Below are 24,147 nucleotides of genomic sequence, written 5' to 3' on the forward strand. Positions count from 1 at the left end.
GGGAGCAGAGCCTGGCCCTGGACTGGACAGACGAGCAAACAGGAATTGGGAATTTCTGAGGAGAAAAGCGTTGGAGGTTGAAGGAAGCAGCAGATCTGAGAGGAGAGGGAAGGTGAACTGTCATAAATGGGAAATAGCTTGGTACATTTATGCCTAGTAGAACATACTGAAACGACACCCCAAAACCATAACAAGATGTGGATGGAAATTGCTGCCAGCTCTCCCATTTGTGATGGTACACAGAGCAGATAATAGTGTTTCCCTGCTACTGTTGCTTCCATTAGCTCATACCAAACATTTGTGCCTCTCTTATTTTGCATCCCTGGGTATATGTATTGCATAATCTCACATCATGTGTATCTTATTTTATTCACTGCACGGACTTGCTTTTGAATGTGTTGCAGAAGGCAGAAGGACTCCAGAAGTTCCTGATTCAAAAATCACTTCATATGATGGAGAACGTGGTTTATAAATACTGCTTTGAAGTGATATATGTGTTATTATTCTACTCCTGTGTTCTTCCTTCACCATCCCAGTGATATTTGCTGGTAGCCAGGGATCAAATGCTGGACCAGATGGATCTCTGGGCTCCTGTGTGGTTGATGTTCTGTGGTGTGATGGTGGGGGCTTTTCAAGAGTACATGGTGGGTTTAAAAAATGAAGCCCTGCACGAAGGAGAAAACAAATTCTCAGAGGTGGTTCGAGACACCCTTTGTTAGGTACGTTCAGGGGAGGCAACAGCCAGATTTTTGCAGAGCTAAATTTAATGTGTGATCGTAGCACGAGCTGAGAATTCTTCTCTTTTCAAGCAAGTGTGGCAGCTGACTTGAGCTGAATGTCCTCGGGAACTGAAGCTTACAGTGCAGTGGATGTTTTTTGTGTGTGTGTTCCTTTGTTTTCTTTTAAACCACCCCAGTATAAATCCACGTGGCTGCTGTTGCTTGCCCTGTGAAGTATTTCCCGTGTGCTGTTGGTTGTGTGGAGGTCCCTTCATCTGCTCTCCTTCAGCTGGTAATTCCTTCTCAGCAGCACCTTGGGAGACATTTTTCCCTAAGCAAACAAAAGGGATGCAGTGCTGGTGCAGCTTTCAGGTGTTTTCCTCTCTAAGCAGTGCCCAGTGCATGTCCTGTAGCCCAGTGGACATCTCCCAGTGCTGCTTGGATTTTAAATTTTCAAATTTCACCCAGCAGTGTTTCCAAACGGGGCTGGGGCGTTCTGGGCTGGTTTTCCACAGCAGCCCTTTGTTGCTGTCAGGTAAATAGAAGATGACATCCCTTTGTTTTGTGATGTTCCTGCACCTCTGTTTGTTTGCTCGGTGTAAATTGGATGTGTTGTGAAGTGCAGCCTGTGACTAATCGGCTCTCGCTGTCTCTGCTCGTTAAGTGACTGATGGTGATGTGGCCCGGAGGACACGGGGGTGACACCCCTGTTAGAATATGCAGGGCTTGATTTCAGAAGGTGTTTTGGGTTGGAAAGTTAAAAAGGTTATCAGCTAATACTGGGGTTTAGCCCTTTCCATGAGTGTTTGGTGGCAATAAGATGAATAAGCTGCACCTATTTCACGTGTTTATGTTCTGATACACAACAGCTCGTGTTCTGGAGGTGATTTATTTTAAATTGTTCTTCAGTTTTCTTCAACTGATGTTGCCCTGCAGTTCAAGCAGTGTGTTTGGAACATGGCTTAGCAATTTGTTTTTGCACTGAAGATGCATTTGAAGTTTGTTGACTATTCCAGTGTGATGGCACGTTGGCTTTTTGAGCTGCACGTGCCCTTTATCTTTGCAAACAGTATAAAAAGGAACAGGTCCTGGGTATTGGCAGATTGTAATTTACAGGTTATTGTAGAGAGAGGAACTGTCAAAAATCTTAATTCTTCAGTGGTGTCTTGGTAGCCGTGAAATAGTTCTGTTGCAAAGCTGTTTTCTGTGGTCTCTTTTTAAAGTGAAGAAATTCCCTGTTTCCTTCTCCCTCTTGTTTCCCAATAAAACCTCAAATACTGTCTCACAAAATGAGATGTGATTTAGTTTTAGGAAGAGAGACTTGGTGTTCTCATGGCTTTGTTTCATTATCTTGATGATAATTTTGCGAGAGAAGCAGGAAACACAAAGCGTTTCTCTTTAAAGTTTCCCTAAATTATTGAATGGGATTTACCAAAACTCGGTGGGTAAATGTTTGAAACCTCAATCGAGGCCTAAAACTTAGAGTGATGAGCATCACCCCTGTGACAGTTGTATTTTTAAGGCATCCAGTTGAATGTGTATGGAATTACTGGTCATTTCAAGTCTGTAGTTTGTAGGTGGAAAGCTGCAAACCACTTGGAGTCTGTTTAATGGGAACAGAGTCTGTAGTATAATCTTTTACTCATGAAAATACTTGATTTATCACTGAAATTCTATGATGCACATGTTTCATGGCCCTCCAGGTTTTTAATGGTGCTTCCCCTTTATTTATGGATTCATTTTTTTTTCAATTCTTTTTTTTTCAGGTGCTTATAAGAAGAAATAGGAACCGTTTCTCAAGCTGAAGACAGAGTAAAAGAAAACTGTATCATGTGTTAGGATACTGGAGAGGGACATTCCTTGGATTAGTACATTTCTGGATTGCAAAGCAAAAGAGAGAGGAGGCCAAAAATGGGGAGGAAGAAAATACAGATCACGAGAATAATGGATGAACGGAACAGACAGGTGAGGAATAAGAAATCTGCATGAACAAGTTCATCAGGAATCCCCAAAATTATTGGAGAGCTGGAATACATTCATCTTAATTCACTGTTCTAAAGCTGAACTTTCTCTCCATCTATCTATAGATACCATTGCCGGAACACGAATAAGAAATGTCTTATTTATGTTTTACAACTGTTGGAGGGAAAACTGTTCTTTATAAGTAATACCAGTCAGCACTTTAAATCATATTTCCTGTAAAATTGCTGCTCCTGTTGAAGTGATACCCTGGGCTGTTCTCCCAATAGATTGGAGGAGTGTTTGGAAACAGTCACCTCACTTGATCTGTTGGTTCTGGGAACATTTGCCACTGGAGCTGCCCTTGCCCTAACACAGAGCTTGGGAACTCCCAAAGGGTCATGACTCCAGCAGCAGTATTGCCTCTTCACTTCTGGATTACTAATTGAGATACCGAATAAATTTGAATTTTATATTGAAATACTGAGAGGGATATCTGGAACCTCCCATTTTTAAGGAAAATTATCGTAGGAATGTGATCTTTAGGACAGTCCTGGTGGCTCAGACTGAAGGCGTCTCCTGTCCGGTGACGGTCACAGGCAAATCCGTGTGGGCTGGAGATGCACATGTTACACCACTCTAATCCTCTTCCAGCTCCCAACTATTCTTAGCTCAGGGATTTCCTGAGCTCTGGATGTGGTTTCCGTATATTTAGTAACCATTAATGGATTTTTTTGTGTTTGTTTTCCCCGCCCCCGCCAGGGAACTTGGTCAGTTCTCCTCTGAGCCCTTAAACGTGGCAGCATTTACACCTTTTGTCCAGAATTTCTTACAGATCTGTTGCTTCAAAAAACACCTTTTCATTACCCTTTGTCTTGGTCCTGCCAGTTCCTCAGTTATCCCACACTCTGGTGTGGAAGAGCAGCAGTGACTCCCTGTGTAGTCTGTCCACGTTTCTGTTGTTTGGTGAGATCTTCCAACTTTGTTTATTTTCTCTTAAAATCAGCTTTTCAGGATGAAGCCTTTCCTCTTTACTTGTTTTAATACAGTTTGTTCCACACCTCTGTCAGCTTACCCCTGAACCTTCTGGAGTATTACTGTCTTATTTTTGGTGCCCAAATGGCCCAGAAATTCAGGATCCCTGGAAAACATGGACTTCCATAGTGGTGTACCCCCTTCCTGGTCTTTGATTTGCCTTTTTTAACTTCTGAGCACCAGCTTGTGCTGGGGCAGCGTCAGAATTCCACGGGACTCTCTCACTGCTGACACATCAGCTCAGAGCCCTTTTGTTTTGTTTGTGAAATCAGGATTGTTTTCCTCCCTGTATCACTTTAAAGCCATGTAAACGCTGAGAAGTCTAAATATAGCCAGAAAAGTATTATTGGAGTTTGGGAGCCAGCCAAGTATTGTGTTTGAACAGCTTTAATCACCCAGTGACTGTGTGTTTGATGGAGATAAATGTCTCAAGTACACGTAGTAGAAGGGGATGAATTAATAACTTCAGTGCTTTTTGGGCCTTGCTCTGGAATTTAAGGGACACTGAAGAGGTGGAAACCGATCCCCCTCATCCCTTTTTTAACTTTTTTGTGTAAGTTGCACAACCTTTGTTTTGTTCAGCTCCAAATCCAAATATCATTATATTCTACCATAACTTTGAGGTGTTTTTTTCTTTCTTTTTTTTCCCTCATTGTTCAGATTGAAACAATGGAGAGGAAGAGAATCAATGCATTTGTATCAAATTTTAGCCCACTTGTACCATTGCTGTGACTGAAGCAAAATATGCAGATTAAATTATTAGTTTTGTTTCTGGTTGGTTTTTGGCCAACATCTTTTTGGGCTTTTTAATGACTAGGAAGAGGTTTTAGGCTATAACTTAAAAATTGAGTTAGACATGTTTAAGGGTTTTTTTTGTTGGAAAACGTAAGTGGAAGGAGACAGAATAAGTTCATGTCATTTATGTGGGAAGGGAAACTACTGTTTTGTCAGAAGCATCTTCTTTCTGAGGGACTGTATGTGAGCTCAAAACAGAATATATAGACCATTACTCCAGGGGATTACAATTGTCAGGAGACTGTCATTGTATTATTAATTAAGCAGCCTTATCTGCTTGAATGAGCTGTAGGACATTTATCTTCATTAAGCTGAAGAGAATCCAGTGCAGTAAATTAGATATCAAAGGAGCTCAGTCTTGCTGCCTTTGCTGTCTCCTCCTCACCCATTTTATTTTGCTCAGGAATATTAAAACAGTGCTGAGAAATTTCATTGACCTGCATTAAAGAGCCATGTTTTTGGTTTTGGTGCGATCCAAAATGGCAAGGAAAAAAAAAAACCACAACAACTTGCAGAACTAATTTAGCTTTTTTTTTTTTTTTCGTGGCAAACACTGAGCAGTGGTACCTCTCTGTGCCTGTGTTCAGTGCTCCTGTGTCACATGCACTGATACTTTTATAGCCTTAACTGGTGTCTGGTGAAGGGAATAATTTTTTAAATTTTTTTTTCTTGTAATCAGTGGTAACTTCTATAACTGTTTCCTCCTTCCCTGATGGGCAAATGCTCCTTTGGGATGGTCTGTAATGGATTTATCCCCCCCTGCCCCCAGCAGTTCTAACAGGACAGAACAATTGTTTTCATGATGTTTCCAGGTGGCAGAAAATGAGTCAGAAGTATAAGTGAATCTGATTAGATGACTTAATAGCAACAAAATAAGAATATTTGTTAGCTTAGCATAGTTAGAAATCATATTTCATAGTAACAGTGTTACTTCCATCGCTGGTGCTGTTTTCCCCAATTTTATTAGAATTAAGGTTGTAAGTACCACAGAAGAAAATACTGTGATACTTGAACAGAAGGAAATAACAGGCAGATGTAACTCTCCTTGGTGGTTGTTTACCAGTGGAAAAATTAGGAGTGTGTGACTATTTAGCTCAGTCTAATACAGATCCCTGGGCCCTAAAAGTGACACCAAATTTTACAGTCAGCTCTTCTGTTCAGCTTGTGCCCATGCTGGTAGGAATAAATTAGTGTAGGCTCATATTCCTTAATTTATCATCCCTCAGACCCTCGTCACGTGTTGTGCACAACAAACCAACCTTTATTCTTTCCCTCCCCAGGTCACCTTTACCAAGAGGAAGTTTGGGTTAATGAAGAAGGCCTACGAGCTGAGTGTACTGTGTGACTGTGAAATAGCACTCATCATTTTTAACAGCTCTAACAAACTCTTTCAATATGCCAGCACTGACATGGACAAAGTGCTACTAAAATACACAGAGTACAACGAGCCCCACGAAAGCAGAACCAACTCAGACATCGTTGAGGTAACAATTTGAAAAGACACGTCACTCTTTATCTCCTCTCTAGTCCTTCAAATGCAGAGCAACGCAGACTAATTTTAAGATCTTTTAAACCAGATGTTCTCGAGTTATTGAATCCTTTTGTCATAAAATGTGCACTGCTGCTTTTAGCCTGGTTACTCTGAGGCACTGAGTTGTCTTTCCAGCCGTGTTGTTTTCCCATCTGCCCTCCACCCCCTGCCAGTTTCTGGGAAGCGTGTTTGGTTTCGATCGCATTTGGCAGTGGAAATAGAGGTGTGAAAGATGGTTGTTCCTCTTGGGGGTGGGAGGAGGAGAACTGTTCAGGGTTTTAATTGGGGGGAAAAAAAATAAAAATCAATTGGATGGGAAATAAGGTCAGAAATGAGTGTCCTCAGCCCAACAGACAAACAGGGTTGGCCCCTTTTCTTTTCTCAAATCAGTCTCAGATTTGACTTTACCAGTCAAATCACAGATCAAATCACCCACAGCCTGTTCAGCCAAAAAAAAACCCAATAAAACCCAAAAAACCAACCAAACAAAAAAAGAGAATCTGTGGAACACACAAAATGAAATGTGTCCAGACACTTTTTATGTGAGTTAAACCAGCAGCAGAGCGACTGCAGTTTCTGCAGTAATAGAATAGCATGAATATATTTACTCAAAGGTATTGGTTTCATCTACTTTTATAATGCTTGTGCTTTAAATAGAAACTCTTTTCAGTACATAATTTCTAAATTAGGTGCAGTGGAATTCAAGGATTTTCTTGGCAATTGGAGCCTTGATGTACTGTAACTGCATTTCAGATCAGTCGTGTCTCCAGCAGTCCTGTAAATAGACCAAAACAGGTGGCTGACTTAAGGGTTTCATTTAAATTCTGAACTTGTCTTCTGAACAAATGCCTTGCTTTTTAGGAATGATTTTGGAATAATGATTAGCCTTGTATAGCTGAAGAGCCTATTGCCAAGGGATCAGAGCACAGGGATGATACTTGCTGATCTTGTAAACGAGTCTTCAAGCAAGAATCAGATTGGCAAAACTGAGATACACACAAATGCCTTGTTTCTGCCTGACAAGATTCTCTGCTAATTTGTCAGCTGTCTTTTGTGATCAGGAAAAAAACCCCTCCCCAACTTCTGTCTTCAGCCCTGAGTTCTTAAAGAGGGATGATACAAGCCAGGAAGAGTAGAAGGCTTATTACTGAGTTACTGGATTAGCATAAATAAGAGATGACCACTGCAGAGGAGGGGGAAACCTGATTATTTCAGGATGGGCTTTTGATTGTGACAGTAGTGAGTTTGAGACAGGGGTGCAGGCCAGGCTGAGTCTTGTTCTGCATCCAGGGCCTCTTGGTGTTACGACTCGTGGTAAAAGTGCTCCTCCACACCACGAGGGACTGAGGGCTCTTTCAAAGTAACTCTACACAGGGTTTTTTGGGTTCTTTTAGTTGGAGGGTTTTTTTCCCAGTGTCAAGTGTTTGACCCCTGCCAGAGAAGTGCAGTCAGTGTGGCAGTGCCCCTGTGCTCTGGGGGAACGTGCAAGGACTCATCTGCAGATTCTCCCTCCTTTTCCTCGGTGGATTTTCTGTGTTACACTGGTGTGGCATTTGGGACTTCACTCCCGTTACTCCAACATAGTGTAATTCAGGAGTGCATCTTCCTGTCTCTTCAGATTAGCCCTGTGTGCTCTTTGGTCTGGCTGTGAAATGTTTTTGGGGTTTTCTGTTTTTTTTTTCTTTCTGGATTGATGGGTGCTTGGAGTGTGACAGAGGCTGAGTTACGTCCCCAGCAGTTTGGAAACACGCTGGAAGGACGATGTAAAATGGCTTCTCTTTATTGTATTTGCGTAGAAATTCTATTTTAACAAATGCAAATTCCAAAAAAAGAAACAAGCCTAAAATCTGTCAAATTGGAATAGGTAATAATGAGTTACAGCTGATGTCTAGATATTAATTAAGAGTTTAGTCATTCCCTTTCCTCCTTGGACGTGACAAGTGGCATTTATTGTGGTGTGGGCTGCCCATGGCACTGGTGTGGCCCCACTGTGGTCCTGGGTGGGTCTGAAGGAAAGCTGATTCCACACAGCCCAGGAGCCGTGGAAGGGAAGGAACAGATCTGCTGTTCCTTATTTTCGGTGCAATGTTGTCGATGATTAAGTGAAATCGATGAGACAACTTCCCCTCAGAGTTGTCTCCTGCTCAGCTTTGGCAGAGGAATTGCTTGTAGATGCCCAGAGCTTGGTGTCTTCTGTCGCTGCTGGAATGTTTGGGAAAACATAGTAGGAGGGAGAGCACTGGCATCTTAAATGAGTGCTGGGATTTTTTTTGATACGTGCCCTTATGTCTCTCACTGTACATGTTACTGGAGATGTGAATGCTCTGTTGCTGTCCTAGACCTGTGTGTATTTATTACTCCCATTTTTCATTTCTATTAATGTTTCCTTGCCCTCCTTTTCCCCCACTCAATTTCTAAGCACCTGACCCATCAATAAAATGTTGATTTATTCGAGAACCACCGACTGGTTTGGGTTGGAAGGGACTTAAAGCTCATCTCTTCCCAAACCCCTGCCATGGGCAGGGACACTTTCCACTAGGTCAGGGGGCTCAAAACCCCCTCCAGCCTGACCCAACCCAACCTCATTTCTTGACCTATTTCATGTCATGGGTTTTTTCATTGGAATTTTTTCCCTTTCGTAGCTACCTGGTACCCAGTGACTGCCGTGGGTGTAAGGAAGGTGGTTTTTAGGCCATCTTGGCAGAATCAGACTTTGGAATGGCTGGAATTGGAAGTTTGAAGTTTTGTTCTAATGTAATTTTAGTTTTCTAATGTCAGTAGAGTACTTGGGAATACACCATTCTTTGCCATTTGGTACATTAAGGGAGAAGATCCTGTGACAGATGGCCTGGAATTTGTGTGGCATTTTGAGCTGGATCTCAACCTCTGTGATCCTTGATGTTTTTTAATTTTTTTTTTCTGTTTGAATCTGTTTAACAGTGTTAAAAAAAACCCCCATGTGAACAGGGTAAACAGGATGGTTTGAAACCCCCAAAACCTTCAGAACATCCACATGTCTGTGCAAAAAAACCTCCTTGCTTGTCAGGATCAGGCACAGTTGGTCCGATGGGTTTATTAGATTAGTTTGTGCACCCCTCTGGAATATGGGAGGTGAACACAACTGATACTGGAGAGGGCTGTTCTTAGGATTGTAAAAGGCATTTATTCCAGGGGTGATGAGTGGAATGTTTTCTTTAAGCCTCATGAAAGAGGGGGAAAAAAAAAAAAAGAATTATCTTTTGCACAGGTTAGATGGATCTTGTAGGGATATTAAAAAAAACAAAAACAACCCAGCTGAGATTTTTCAGTCAGTGTGTGCTTTGAATTCCTGAAATCCCAGCATTGTGTATTTAGCTTTACAAACCCACCCTGGCACAGTTGCAGGTTGTTGCACTGAAGAATTTGAAGGGCTTGCTGTAGGTGGTAAAGCATTTTGATGCTTTAATATTCATGGATTTTTTTTAAATTTTTTTTTTCTCCAACAGATTACTCTTGACAAGTAATTATTTTTCCTGAGGAAAGTAGTAGTTCTGCAGAGCAAAATGGGAATAGTTTCAGATTTTATCAGGATTCTGTATCTGTGTGGTCAACAAAATGTTTTAATGTGTAAAAGACAGTTGAGAACTTGAGTGTTCATCATTTTTAAATCCGGAGGAATACAGGGAGATGAACAGACACTTTCTTTAGTGCAGGGTGTGTTAAGAAAATTACACCTTCTGTACAAGCTATCACTTCCATTTTGGCTCCTTCCACCCTTCATGAGACTCCCAAGAAAGCAGCAGTTGCTCAGCCATTCCCTCTCTTCCAGCCTCACTTTTCCTGGGAGTCAAGGCCTGAAGATGACTCTTCTTGCCTGGCCAGCTCAGCTTTTTCCTCTCTTTGCCATGTTTTGATGTTTTGATGTTCCCTGAGTGCTGCAGCACGGCAGGGTGGATTTGCCCTCCCCGTGGCCGTGGTGGGTTGTGCTTGTCCCATCCCATCACCTCATCAGCCTGCAGCGAGTTGATTTTTTGGGAGCCTGTCTAAAATGTGACCTACTTTTCCAGTTGGCATCTGTGCCCAGGAGAATTCCGGGTGGGTGTCAGTTAATGAGCCTCCTCTGTGCTCTGCAGTGGGATGGTGTTTGCAGGGTGGTGTAATGTGCTGAATAAGGCTGAGCTTGTACCCCAAATATTGACAGCTGTCCTTGAAACAGGCAGCGGCCTGGAGTGAAAACTGGAACTAAAACTCTAAAAGAAACCTCTCCTAAACTGTATCATGTAATTATTGCAAACATTCTCAGGACAGCAAGTGGTTTGGGTGCTCGTATTAAATGTCTTACCCTGGGAAATGAGCGTAGTGCGGAGGAACATCAGAGGTGGCTCGGTGTGAGGGTGGTGCTGCCACAGCTCAGGCAGAAAGCAGGTAACAGGCAGCTGGATCAGAATGCAAAAAAGGGCATTTTCATCTCTGCCTTGTCAGAAAACCTTAACCAAGAGGTGTTGGTGCTCCTCAGTCCCAGGCTGTGCCAGGGCTGGGCTCGTGGCTGGGGTGAGCGGGGCGAGCTCAGCTGCACGTGGAGAGCCCGCGGCGGGGAGGAGCAGATGCCTCTCCCCAGCCAGATGGAGCATATGCCAGGAGACAAGTGTGACAGTGTGGGGAGCATAAACACAAAAGTTGGTGTTGAAACACTGTGTTTATAAACCAGAAGCTCTCTGGGTTTGGTTTTGGTTTTTTTTTTTTTAATTATTTTATTTTTATTTTTATCCAGCTTTCTCCACCTCCTCCCAGCGTTGCTGCTTTTCCAGGCCTGGAATAACCAACATGTGTGTTTTGAACTGTTATTGGTGGAGGTTTTTTTTTGGTGGCACTTGAGTTGGTTCATTGCTTCTTTTAGTTGAAATTTGGGTGGGTTTCCTATGAAAAGGAAGATCTGGGAGTTGTATCTAAATATATATGTGGATTAGATGAGAAAGACCTTCAGTTAATTGATCTTCCTTCCTTGATGGGTACCTGGTGTATCCCATCTAGATGTGGATTTGACAAGCAAGTTGGGCTTCCATATTTTGCTATTCAAAGCTAAAAATTAGGGTGGGGAAATTGGGCCAAATTCTTCAAAAATGCTTATTTCTTTGAAATGCTTCAGAAGACAATTACATGGAAAGCTTTTAACTGTGTTTTAAAAGGCTAGAGAATGCCCTGCAACCAGCTTTGGTTGAAAATGAAAACTGATGCTGAATGTGGGTGACTAAAACCTGCAAATTTACATGAAATGCCAGCACAGTTTTATAGAACTGAGATGGTGCTGCGAGGTGGGACCAGGAATGCTGATGGTTAAACACACACTGGAGATTGCAGGCAGGTTGGCAGTGCTGATACATGAACATTGTTTGGCATTCCTTCCTATTTGCTGGATGGAGAACTGCCAGAAGTGGGCAAGACTTAATGGGAGTAAAGAAAGAAAAAAAGCAAAAAGCTTTTGGGCTGATGGGAGGACATGTATTAGTAGGAATATTATGTGTTTGTGTTGTTCAAACCACTTGGTTTGGTCCCCAGTCACTGTGGGAATCAGTGTTACACATGGAAAAGAAGGAGGAAGCTTCAAAATGTTCTCAGTGAAGTAAGGAAAGGACTTGGTAATCTGCTCATGATGCTCAGAAAGTGTAGGCATTATTGGGCTTGATTTGCTAAATGATTATGTAAATGTAATTATACTGCATATAACATCTCAAATAGCTTGAGATGGCACACAAATGCCTCTGAGACGTTTTAAGGAGGTGATTGAGGAGGATTTATGGATGGTTAAGGACTAAAATCTCTTTGAGCTTACCTTAAAAAGAGAGAAGATACTTGAAAACTGAAGTGGTCTGGAATATGAGTCATCAAAAGCTCATATATATATATGTGTATATACACACACACATTTTTATATATCTGTGTATAGTGGTTTGAATCTATTTTTTTTTTTCTAGTAGAAATGTTTACTATAAACCTGACTTGTCACCAGGTTATGCTTTGGGGTTTGAGTTCCCACTCCTGGTTTAGGAAGAAACAGCTCCCTTGAGAAATGAAAATGTGGTCAGGGTGGCAAATGTGTATTTTGAATGTAGTGATAGGAGACACACATTGTGTGTTTTGTGCTGAACAGAGCAGTTACCACTCCTCATGGTGTCTGTGCCTTATTCCTGCCCCTCCTTTTGAATTTGGGAGATTCCATTCAACACTTAATCCCCAAAGTAACTTGGGAATATTGTTCTGCTTTAAAATGATTCTGTTAATTCTTTGCCCGTGCTGAAATTGCCTTGGACATGCTGGTGACTAATGTTGACGTGTCTTTTTACTTATTTATTTTGAAATGACAGATTGTTGGTGACTTGAAGCGAGCTGACAGTGCTAGAAAGTTTTTGTTCCTAGTAAATGTCATTGTGCATTCCTTCATTGCTGAGACATAAAGAATTGCCAGGAGTAGGATGGACTTTGATTTTTTAAATTTTTTTTTTAAAATCTCTTTGGCTTACCTGCAAATACTCTAAATCTGCACTTCCCTTGAATCTAAACCAGTGATTAAATTTGGTGTTTTAGGGTTAAGAATGCAACGTTTCTTCTACCTCTTATAACAGTGCTGGTGTTTTAAATTTACCATGCTCTACTGGTATTCTGAATTTTGATGAATTCCAGATTTAGTCACAGCTTAAAGCACACAGATACCTGAGGTTTGTCTAGAATGCAGCTTTTTATGGAAGTTTCTCCTGCTGATAGTGATTGTGCTTGGCTGGTGTGTTAGCCCCAGTGATTCTGGGTAGCTGCAGCTCAGGTGGCTCTCTCTGTCCTGTGCCTTTCCAGCTGGGATTATTGTCCAGCTGGGAGCTGAAATCTGCTGTGGTGCTCTGGTTCTTAATGAGCTCATCCCTGGGGTGAGGGGTGACAGCCTAAGGGCTGGACATCCTTGGGATCCCAAATCCACGTCAAATACTGGCAGAGGACCTCTCAATGGTACCTGCCTCCCAAAAACTCTGCCCTACAACAGGCAGTGCCTCTCCTCTGTTACGAAATCCTGAATTCATTTCCCAGCTGTGCTAGTGATGTTTTCCCAAGTGATGCTGCCCAGAGTTTGGAGAATGTTTTTATGTCTGAAATCAGGGCAGACGCACCGAGTCCGGTTCTCACACCCACCAGGAGTCAGGGCTGGATTTAGCTGCTCTGGAGACGCTGTGTTAAGTAGGATTGAAAATTGACTCCAAGAAAATCTGTAACAGCTCAGAGCTTGTTAGTGCTGGAGTTCATGCAGGCAGCCACACAAAGGCAGAATTATTGTATGAACGGGTTCTTCCAGCTGTGCTGGTCTCGTGTGTTCTGCAGCCCTTGTGTTGCTGCAGGATTTGGTGCTTTTGAAATCCTGTATTGACAGAAAAAAGTGTATTTTTACTGTGCAATTTCCAAGCAAAGACCGAGGCATCTGTTAATCAAGAGTGAGTGACTTTACACAAGCTGTGCCTGGAAAGAACAGACCCAGAACAAAGCACCTCCTGCAACTGCAGTGACACAAAGGGCTGTTCTTTCTCACCAGAGCCTTGATTTCAGTGGGGAGTTGATGTAAGCCCAGCTTTTGACTTCCAAGCTCGTGGGTTTGGGAGTGTCTTCTCCCAGGGATGAACCACCTTGCAGAAGGCACAGCAGAGGTGCTGCTGCTTCATCATCTGCTCATCACTGTCAGAAGGAGGGACAGGGTCATCTCCAGCTGCCTTTTGGGCCTCAGCATCTTTACAGGCTCCGTCTCTCTCGAAGTTTTTGATCCTTTGCTTTCAGAGAACGTTTGGGCCTTAAACTGATGGTGCTTCTGCTCAGGAGTCTGTGCTTTGTTCATGGCCAGGGTTTTACTGCAGGTAGACCCCGAAGGACACATTTCCTGTGGGTGCTTTCACCTGGGGTGTTTTGCAGAGTGACTGCAGCAGAACCAAGAAGATATTTACGGTGGTGGTTCTTGTGCCACAGACCTTTGAATCTCCCATATCATGTCATCCATCACAGCATATCTTGTCATTCTTGTTGTCCCTATACCTCTGAACCAAGGCACATGCAGTGCATTTTGTGACTTAGTAGGGAAAATTATTTCACCTTAATAATGTCCTGTTGTGTAACATTTCATGTTGGAGCTTACACCATCTGTAGTTCAGAGTGTGGAATGCCAGTCAAGGTAGTTGAATTGGCACTTAACTAAAATTATGTTTTACTGGAAATATTTATCAGATAACTTCGATACGAAGTGAGTAATATATTTTTAATGAAAAACTCCAAAATTTATTGGGAATCTGGTGAAGACCTTTCAGATCAAAGCTGTTGCACATTGTCCCACTGAAAGCTCCTCTATAACCATAACAAAGTGATGCCATTTAAAGCCCTGCTCTTTCCTGCAAATAACTTACAGTTCAGTCCTTGCTGACTGCAGTAAAAAGACAAATAATCAATCATGCCAGAGCAGTTCTTTGTCCCATGCTGACATGACTTACACATAATAAAGCTTACTCATTCCTGTACAGCCTTTTCTCTCTGTCTCCAGGTCCCACCTTTGTTTTCCCACCCCATTTTTAAAGTCAGGACACCCTCCAAAGAGGTGCTTTGGCTTTTGAATAATCCACTCCCAGTGAAGGTTATGCAAGGGGAAAAAAAAAAAAAAAAAGCAGTGTGTTTGACACACAGCTGGGAAGTTCAGTACTCTAACCAGAAATTGTGACACACTTGTTAGAGCTTTGTTGCCTCCAAGCCCTGTACTCTGATTATTTAAATTCAGGAAAAACAGAGCTGTATCTGTTGGACCCTCTCTCCTTATTTCCTGCTGCACATGCTGATCTCAGCTGGGCTTCCCAGGTACTGCTTTCAGCTGTCCTATTCAACTTGCTCATTTTTGGGGTGATTTTTGGGGAACAAGATGGCAGTTCTGTACAATGTCAGCAGTAATTGAAGCTTGTGCTGGCAGGCAGTGCAACCTCTTCTCATCTTCTTGCATGTGAATCATGTTTTAACAATAATATAAATCCTTACAATCCACTGAACGTTCCTCTGGGAATGGTTTGTGTTGTAATATTTTGATAACACTCAGTTATCTTGAGCACCAAGACTTTGAAATAGCTTCTTGTTATCCTTTCCAGTTTTAAAGCTGTAAAGAACAACTCAGGACAAGAAATATTTGCAATTACAACCCTGCATAGGCAGGTGGACCAAAAAGAACCCCCGTTCTTTTTATATCACAGAATTGTAATTGCAGTTTAGATTTTTTTTCTTTTTTTTTTCCCCTTGGCAAGCTATGAGTAGGAGATAATATTTTTTTTTTTTTTCCTAAAGAACTTCTAAAAGATTATGAAGGATATTATGCAGATGGATTGCTGCACTTGGAAACTTTTCATGTTCCATATGGCTTATCTGCAGTGCACTGGTGCTGAAAGGAGGCCTTCAGTCGGCTACTGCTGCTGCTGCTCTGTGATTTAACCATTGCAGGCACATGAAGATCTATTTATGGGAGGATTTGCATGTATAGATATGTTATCACTTGGATAAGGACTGAAAAAATGGCATTTATATACCATAAAATTTCTCTTTGAATACATTTTGCTCCGTTTTGCCATTAATTTTGTTTGCTGCAACCTGCATTCCCTGAAAGGACTACAAAATATATTTTGGTTGTATGCTGAGGAATAGGTTCTGCTCCCTTAAGGTGAATATCAGTATATTCTGCCCTTGATTTTTACCAAAAAGATTGAAGAAAGATCAACTTAAAGTGGCAGTTTAGGATTGGCTGATGGGAGAGCCTGGCTGGTGGTACCAGGTCAAATGGAAACCTGCTCAGGGCTATCAGGCTGAATAATCTCCTGAGTCATACAGAAAGTGAAACAGGCAAATGCAGCAGATATTGGACTTTGAGAGCCTGACTTTGCTGTCACTGTGGAAACAGCAGTGTCAGTGCTAATGGGTTATTAATCATTGTGAGTCTCAAGGAGTTCGTTTGGGACCCAGCAAAAGCCTCTTTGTGGCTCGGCTTTAGAAAGTCTCCAGTTCACAATTCCCCCCAAAATCCCAGATCCAAGCACAGCTGCCCTTCCCATCCCTGCTAGTGCAGGGCACTGTGCAGCGTTCTGGGGTTGGAAAGGAGAGTGGATTTTATAGCCCATAAAATCCTAATTGTTTGGTAATTGCTGGTGGATGATCTCGTTTACTGCTCCGGGCTAGAACTGGAGCTTCGTGCCACGGCAGGTCTGCAAAACCTTGGGCATGTGTGATTTTAGGGAAAGGAGAGTCTGAATCCTGAGTGCCATCTTTATCATCTCAGGGAGGAATTTGACAGCTCCCTCTCATGTTTGGCAGGCCAGGGATACATGTTAAAATTTGCCAGATGCTGGAAGGGCTCCAACAGTCGAAACGAGACGGTGTCTTTTCTTAGAGTGGTTTAGAACAGGGACACTGATAAAATTGCAAATCATGAACGTTTTTCAGCTGTAAATGCCGAATACCTTTGCCTAAAACTGAACTGAGAGCATTGCTTAGAGGGCTCTTTGTATTTTACGGCCTAGTGTTAAGGCAGGCTTATAATTTCTTTTTGCTTGTTTGGAAAACCCTGGAATAAGTAATTAATCCCAAACCTCCTGTTTTCCCTAACAAACTATAATATTTGCCCAAAATATAATAAATGTAACAAACTTTAAGTGCAGCACTCAGAATTTTTGACATCCAGATATTTTTGCATAATATCCATCATTTGCTTTTTAAATATCACTGCTAATTGAGCACAGGTATGGAAAATGTTATTTAAGTAAGCTGAAGGCAGGGCATGTCAATTGTTCAGATTTTCTGTAGTGAGCATTACTGTGGCTGGGGAGCTGCCAGGAAGGCTGGGGAGACCTTGTTCTTTAAGAAGTTAAGCTCTCCAAGTTGCTTAGCTCATGGAAATGTCTGTCATAATCTAATTTGGCCTCTCCTGCGTTTCAGGGAAGTTTTGAAAGGCGGGCACCGCTCCTTGCCTGGGCTGGGCTGGGCTCTCTGTGTTTGGGGCTATAATTAGAAGGTGAAATTCGAACTGATAGCGTGGCAAAATGGGACTGAAAATGTGTCAGGGATCCTGAAAGGAGCAGGATCAGGATCAGGGCTCAGCTTAAGTAGCCTCCCAGCCCAGAGGACGGGAAAACAGCTCCATGAGGCAGCTTGCAGATGCTTCAGTGGTTGGAGTTGGGAATATTAGTAGAGCCTGAGGAAAATATATCGAGTTTGTAAACATTACATAAAACAATCCACTGCATCTGAGTGTGGAAAAAGAAATTTCAGCCTACAGAAAGAGTGTTGAGCTTCAAACACAAAGCACTGTTACTGAGTTGATTTATCTGGATTTACTCTGGCTCTTCTCTTTTGATGTTTGTGCTGTGCTTGCTGTGCTAAATTCACTGCTGCTTTGATTTTAGGCAGGGGTAAATTCATGTGCCCAGCACTGCAGGGTCAAACCCCGACTTTGCAGAGCCACGTTGTTACTGTAGGGAAAAGAACCAGAAAAGAACGAGGCCTCTGAAGCCAAACTGACCTGCAGGAAGTTTAAAAACTAAAAATAGCCTTTGGTGACTAAGAATACTCCTCAAATACTTGAATATGTTTTATACATAATAGGGGAGACATGCCTGCATCTCCAGGATGAGACACTGGGGCATTGTTCAGGCTGAGGAAAGTGGAATATTTTGTGCTGCAAAAGAAGAAAAACCCAGCTTGGTTTTGGGCTCAGCTTCTCGGCAATAACATGTACCAGGAAGCAAATAATAAAGCAATTGTCGTGGTTTCAGCAGGAGTTTCTGCTGTGTGTGAAGTGATTGATACGGGTGGTTCTTGCCTGCTGAAGTGTCTCTGCTGTGGGCAGGGGGCTGAGCTGCACTGAGGGAACATGCCCTGCTTTCTGTCTCTCATGTTTCAGGTATTGAGAGTGAAATCTGGTTTGCTGTCACTGCTGTGCCTGCCCTTCATTTGGTGAATATCTCAGAAAAAAAGGTGTGGCTTTTCATGCGGGATGTGATTTATCAGAGGTGGCTGCTGCCAGAGAGGACAGGCCATTCCTTCTGCCTCCCCTGGTGCTCAGCCCACACCTTGGAAAACCACTTATTCTTGCTACAGCTGGATACAAACCCAGCCAAAAAAAAAGAAAAAAGAATGACCAAGGAGAATTTTCTGTCATTTTAGTGAAGAAAGAAATACTCTCCATTAGAGCATCAGGAAATTATAATTGTTTACCCTTCTGATGTCTGTGGTGTAGGTGCCTCCTGGAGCAGCAGTAATGTTTGGTAGGACCTTTACTTTAGGCCTGAGGAATACTTACACTTTGAAAAATTACAATATTTAGAAAGGTTTTACTCCAAATTTGCGCTGCTTCACAGCTTTTCCGTGCTCTGACTGCAGGAGCAGAAGCAGCTGCAGGATTGAAGTGAAAGGTTTGCCTTTTCCAAGGGAAATCACTTCCCATCTCAATCTTAGTCAAATTTTGGACATGGTTTTCCTGATGATTTGGGATGAAACACCAGCAAAAATCCCGTTTGGCCAGCTGCAGTAGTGAGTGCAAAAATAGAGCTGTTAACATGATCCACGGGAGCTCTGACAGCAGCAACCATTTCCTTTTTGTGTAATATTACCAGAAACCCAACACTCAGTGTTTTGACTGACCTGACGCTTTTTTGCACATGAGGTCACCCCGCGTTCTTGCTTTAAGGCAGAAAAATATTGTTTCCTGATGTGACAGTGAGCACAGTCAGGTTCCCTGCAGTTCTGCCAGAGCCCAGATCTGCCAGATCACCAGGATCAGAAAGCTCCAAGTCCCTGGATCTCAGAGCAGAGAACAGGCCCACTGTGCCTGTTGATCATGAGCGCCGTGTCCTTTCTGATGCAGCCCAGGGTCTGTGATGGGAGCACAGCTGGGGGCTGTCCTTCATCTCTGGCAGCAGGGATCCACCTGTGTGTGTTGGTTCAGAATTCCTGGTTCCCAGAGCTGTCCCTGCCTGGATCCCCCGTGATCCCGTGGGAGCCACTGAGGCCGCGGGGCTGGAACAAGCTCAGGGAAGGTGGTGACTTGGGCTCAGCAGGCTCAGGGCTCCTGCACTGCACGTGTCTCTGTGGGATTCTGGGGAAGGAAGCTTATGCTAATCACGCTCTGATGGTTGGATATCGTCTTTGCTTCCTCCTGGATCGAGCAATAAATGGCTTTGTTGTATTTTAACACTCTTGGGTATCTGGTGTTACTGGTTTCAGTAAAATTTATGTTGGATTGTAGAGAGAAGCCAATTATTCCTTTCTGTTGTTGTTTTGCAAGAGGCCCTTCTTCTGTTCATGATTCTGGCATGATTCTTTTCTTAAATTAACAAAATGCAGTGCAATTAAAAAGTACTTTGCATATGTGTGGGGAAGTTCAGGAAAATATTACCATGTGCTTGACTGCAATATTTAAACCCATCATAGCCAGTCCAGCCTTTCTCATACACTGTTTTCTAAGCTCTGCCATTCAAATCAAAATAAATCAATGTTAAACTAATAGTTATAATATTCACATGGTTCAGTTTTACAGAGTGGAACAAAAGCATTTAAAGCTTCAGGGTCGCTCTGCAGTATCAAGATGACCACACCTGTCTAGAACTTCATGACAGAACTGTATTGTTCTATTTGCTCCATTCTTTTGAAAAAGGTTTCACACTTGCCTTGGCTCTTCATAAATACTTTAAATTGTTTTCTGACTGAAATCAGTCCTTTTCCCTCCTCAGTGTAGTTAGTGCAGTCCAAGATCAAAGCTGCACAATCTCAGTTACTAGGGCACAACGCAGTGCATTGGCAAACATGTTGGAACGATTTCCAGTGATTTTGGCTAAGTCTTAGAGGAAGTGGAAAGTAATAGAGATTAACTGAAAGGGCTGCACATTTCCCTTAGATGATCTGGAAAACAAGACTTCGCACCAGAAGGTAACTGCAGTGAGCATCCAATAGCAAAACTTGGAATTTAATGTTCTTTCCTCCTCTTGCTGTTGTAAGAAAATTAATGCCCCATACTTAGTAGCCTCAACTGTAAAAACTCCTGGTTCTATTCTAAACGAGCCTGTGTATCACAGCAGAGAAATAAGGCTCTCTTCACATTACACAAATTATTTGGTCTCACCAACTGGCATTTTATTTCTCAGAGTGGGTAAAATTTCAGCCTCCACAGCAATACCTTGGGAATAACTCAGAGAGGCGACTTATTTACATGATTTGGAGAAATAACAGATCTTTCGCGCAGGAGAATCTGGAGGGCGGGGTCAGCCCTGGTCGATGGCTTTCCTGGGTCCCAGCAGAGCGATTCCCAGCAGTGTGTCCCTGCTTGTTTTCCCTGGAGCAGGGCCTGTTATCTGTGAGAACCCGCGCTGGGCTGGCTCGCGTCCGCCTCGCCTGCCCGTGTGAACAGATTGCAGCATTCCCTGCCCCGCAGCTGGAATGTTTTACTATTGTGTTACCGGGCACTGATAAAACTTCGCAGGCTTTTTATGGTCAGGTCCTCAAAGTGGCACTTGGTGTTTGGGTGATAAGGAGACAGAGCTTTGGCGATCAGGCCCGGCCTGATTATCTGTCACGCTGAGCCTGGCTTAAATCCCCACACAATGACAGGAACCCCATCTGGAGTGACGCTTTCCAGAGCCCCAAACGGGAGATACTGAGGCATTTTCCTTCCTCATGAGTCAAAGCAGAGTTAACCCCATTGTTAGCGAAAATAAAAACCCTGCAGTGGCCAAGAGGAAGGAGGTATTTTTGTGTTTAAATCTCTTCCTTTTTGCTCAGCGTGGAGTGTAATTTTCGGGCAGATCCGGGGGGATGAATTGCCACTGTTGTACCTAAAAGCTTTCACTGGATTGCTTTGGACTATGGAAAGGAGCTCTAAAGAAACTTCTGCGTGCAAGACTTAAATTGCTTTAAGGTGTTTATCAAAGGAGGAGAAGTAACAGAGAGTGGAGTTCTTGCAAGACCTTTGTGGCGACTGAATCCAGCTGGTAATCGTGTCCCGGGTAAAGACATTTGGATTCTATTTCCAGAGTCCCGTGGGCTGCAGGGGTTAAGTGTAATCCAGATTATACAGTGTTAACATTTTCCCTGCTGATACCCAAGTGCAGCAGCCTGGCAGGCTGACTTGTTAGGAAGGGCCGGGAGAGAGGGATAACAGCTCCGACCTTGAGAGGCCGAGCCTTGTATGGCCAAGTCCATTCCCGTGTCCAGCTGATTGGTCGGGGCTGCGGGATCGGGATGGGGGCCGTGACAGGTGCTGGAGGAACCCACACCTGTTTCCCCCTCCTCCCCCCCATATGCTGATTTAGTGATTACATTTTTGTGGGAGTTCCAGATACTGTGTGGGATTCGCTGAGCGAGCCAAGAAACTCGAGAAAGGAATTGCGGCTTCTGGTGAACTGTGATATTAAAGAATTTCAGGCGGCGAATGGGATGCTTGAAAACTGCAGGAGGAATAGGCACTGTTTTGCATATCTATAAATAGGGAAGGCTTGTGCACTTTTTATTGTACTAAAAAATCGTTAGACAAGTAATAAAAAAAAAATGCTGGTGAATAGTATAAACTAAAATATTTTGCTTTAGAAATCAGGATTTCGGGGCGTTACGGAAACGGCTTTTATAGGAAAACGTGGAATTTCTTTGTGGGGCTGGAAAATATCGACTTGCAGATTTCTAAGATCTTTAGGGTTTTTTTTAGTATGAAATTCATGGAATATAGATAATTTTTCCACAAAAAGGAAACACACAACCCCTTCACGCCTGTATAGCCCTGCTGCTGCCTTATGTACTGATAATGTGTATCTGTATAAAATTTACATTGCTTTCCTTTTGATACTTTTTAAAACAAGATTTTTTCCACAGGTAATATTTTAAATCTTGTTTTGTTATAAACAAGAACTTGCAGAGGAAGATTTCTGATTGTGTAATAGATGAAAAAAGAAAAACAAGAAATACAATTATCTCTTATACTTTGGTCACAAGACCTGTAGTTTCACATCCTTTCTCTGATGCCTGGACTGTAGACAAGTTTGCCTTTTTTTTTTTTTTTTTTTTTCTTTTTTTCTTTTTCCAGGGGATGTTGGTGTGAGTTCTCCATCAGAAAACAGGAAGTAGCCCAATAAAGCAATTGCATCAAGTTAGTCTAAAGGACTCTGAAAAAGCTTATATTTAGCAAACTAAGTCATTTCAGAGGGGGATTATGTAATTTCTTTTTATACTTTTTTTGCAGTTGTTGTTGTTATCATGCAGGATGACAGAAGTGCAGGAAGATCCTGCCTTTATCAACTGCAGAGAGTGTTACAAATATTAATGTCCCACAGTTGTTGAATTGGAACAAAAATCTCAGCCACTGTGTTTCTCAGAATGTAACCCTGTGCTTTTTAAAATGTGCATATTAAAATTGGGAGGCTGAAATCAATTCATCCAAGATCCACTAAACTGGCTTTTAATTACCAGTGGATACATGAACTGCTTTGCCACAGGCTTGAATGTTCCTTGTCAGGCAACTTTGCTCCATCAGCCCCTGTCTAAAAATGGTTTTCCACGGAACGCTGGGGAGGTGAAGTGGCTGTAGCTTAAATTTCCCTGTGAGGTGGCACCTGGGTGAACCTTCTGTGTACTTTGCCACTATCTGGACAGACTAACCCTGTGTGTTGGACAGTGAGCTCTGCCTGTGAAAATCTGTAGTTTCAGGGGCTCGGAATGATTGGGTAGTGTACAAAAACAAAACAAAACAAACAACAAAACTTCTTGGCAAGTTAGTATGATCTGTGTGTGAATTTTCCAATTGTATTTCAGACCTTAAGAAAGAAAGGCCTTAATGGTTGTGAGAGCCCTGATGCTGACGATTACTTTGAGCACAGTCCGCTATCGGAGGACAGATTCAGCAAACTAAATGAAGATAGTGATTTTATTTTCAAGCGAGGCCCTGTAAGTACTTTTATTTTATCTCTACTTTTTATTTGTTGATCCTTTTTATTAACTTCATTATTTAGGCTCTGAACAAGAAGGAACACAGAGGGTGCGACAGCCCGGACCCTGACACTTCATATGTGCTCACGCCACATACAGAGGAAAAATATAAAAAAATTAATGAAGAGTTTGATAATATGATGAGGAATCATAAAATCGCAGTGAGTACTAAAGTATGGTTTGTGCTTCTCTTACATGCATGAGAATTTTCCTGGTTGTGTGCTTACCACTGAGAACCACTTCAAAGGCAAGAGGAGGATGTGATGGCTTGAGAAGGGAACAACGTTATTTGTTGAGGAAAGATGAGGTGCTGCTACTTGATCTTGATGAAATACATTTTATCTTAAATAATAAGAAGAATTACCTCTAGCTCTTGTTTTGCACTCGTATCTTGTGAAGATGAGATAACATTTCTAAATTTCAGGAGCCTGGCTGCATTACCTAATTCTACCTAAAATACATTCATAAAGACAGATTTTTGTCGTGGGCTGTAGGATCATTTATTTACATCTTTTGGGTCTTTATCTGTCTGTTGATCGAGATTTTTCAGCATGTTACTAGCAGGCAAATAGAATTGGACTAATTTTGTCCTCTAATCAGTAGAATTTTATTTTGTTCAAGTCTGGGTGTAGAAACTTATTTAGATATTTAGAGATCAAGACTGGTGTGCACAATGAGAGCCTCAAAAGATTGAAATTCCAGCAGATACTTCCTTGGACACTGAAAGATCTTGGAGAATTTTCTCCCCCTTGTGCAGCCCTAAGTCACTTGGCTCCAGAACTTCAGTTAGGGGATAAAAGCAGTGCTCATGTCACATGTTTTTCATGGAGGTGTTCACCATGACATTTAATTCCCACCTACAAAAACCAATTAGTGTTGAGTATCACAGGGCAAGTATTTTCTGAGAACACTAATACAGGGCTCTGCCACAGCCTTTGAATTTCTTAACCTGGCAAATCTTGCAGCAGTTCAAGGAGATGGCCTGGCTTGGTTAATCACCACTGGGGCATTTGAGTGGAAATCATTTCATTGTTAGGGCAGTGACTGCCGTGACACCCAGCACCACTTCTTTTAGCACCTTATAGCTGAATGAAGCCAATCTGTTTTGGGTTTTGCCTTACT

General features: G+C 42.4%; 1 protein-coding gene across 6 annotated transcripts in view; it reads left to right on the top strand.

Annotated features, from left to right (window-relative positions):
• Nucleotides 1-2,485: 2,485 nt before the first annotated feature.
• Nucleotides 2,486-24,147, top strand: part of MEF2A (myocyte enhancer factor 2A) — a 44,567-nt gene continuing 22,905 nt past the window's right edge. For 2 of the 6 annotated variants that reach the window (XM_050309018.1, XM_050309019.1), the window contains exons 1-4: nt 2,486-2,684; nt 5,789-5,992; nt 22,852-22,983; nt 23,049-23,186. In XM_050309018.1, coding sequence (XP_050164975.1) covers nt 2,631-2,684; nt 5,789-5,992; nt 22,852-22,983; nt 23,049-23,186 — 528 coding nt within the window. In that variant the 5' untranslated portion in view covers nt 2,486-2,630. The remainder of the gene's footprint in view (nt 2,685-5,788; nt 5,993-22,851; nt 22,984-23,048; nt 23,187-24,147) is intronic. The other 4 variants (XM_050309015.1, XM_050309017.1, XM_050309014.1 and 1 more) reach the window with 2 other exon arrangements.

The sequence above is a fragment of the Myiozetetes cayanensis genome, unplaced genomic scaffold (genome assembly GCF_022539395.1).
Source record: "Myiozetetes cayanensis isolate MyiCay16 unplaced genomic scaffold, myiCay2020 scf14, whole genome shotgun sequence".
NCBI lineage: Eukaryota > Metazoa > Chordata > Aves > Passeriformes > Tyrannidae > Myiozetetes > Myiozetetes cayanensis.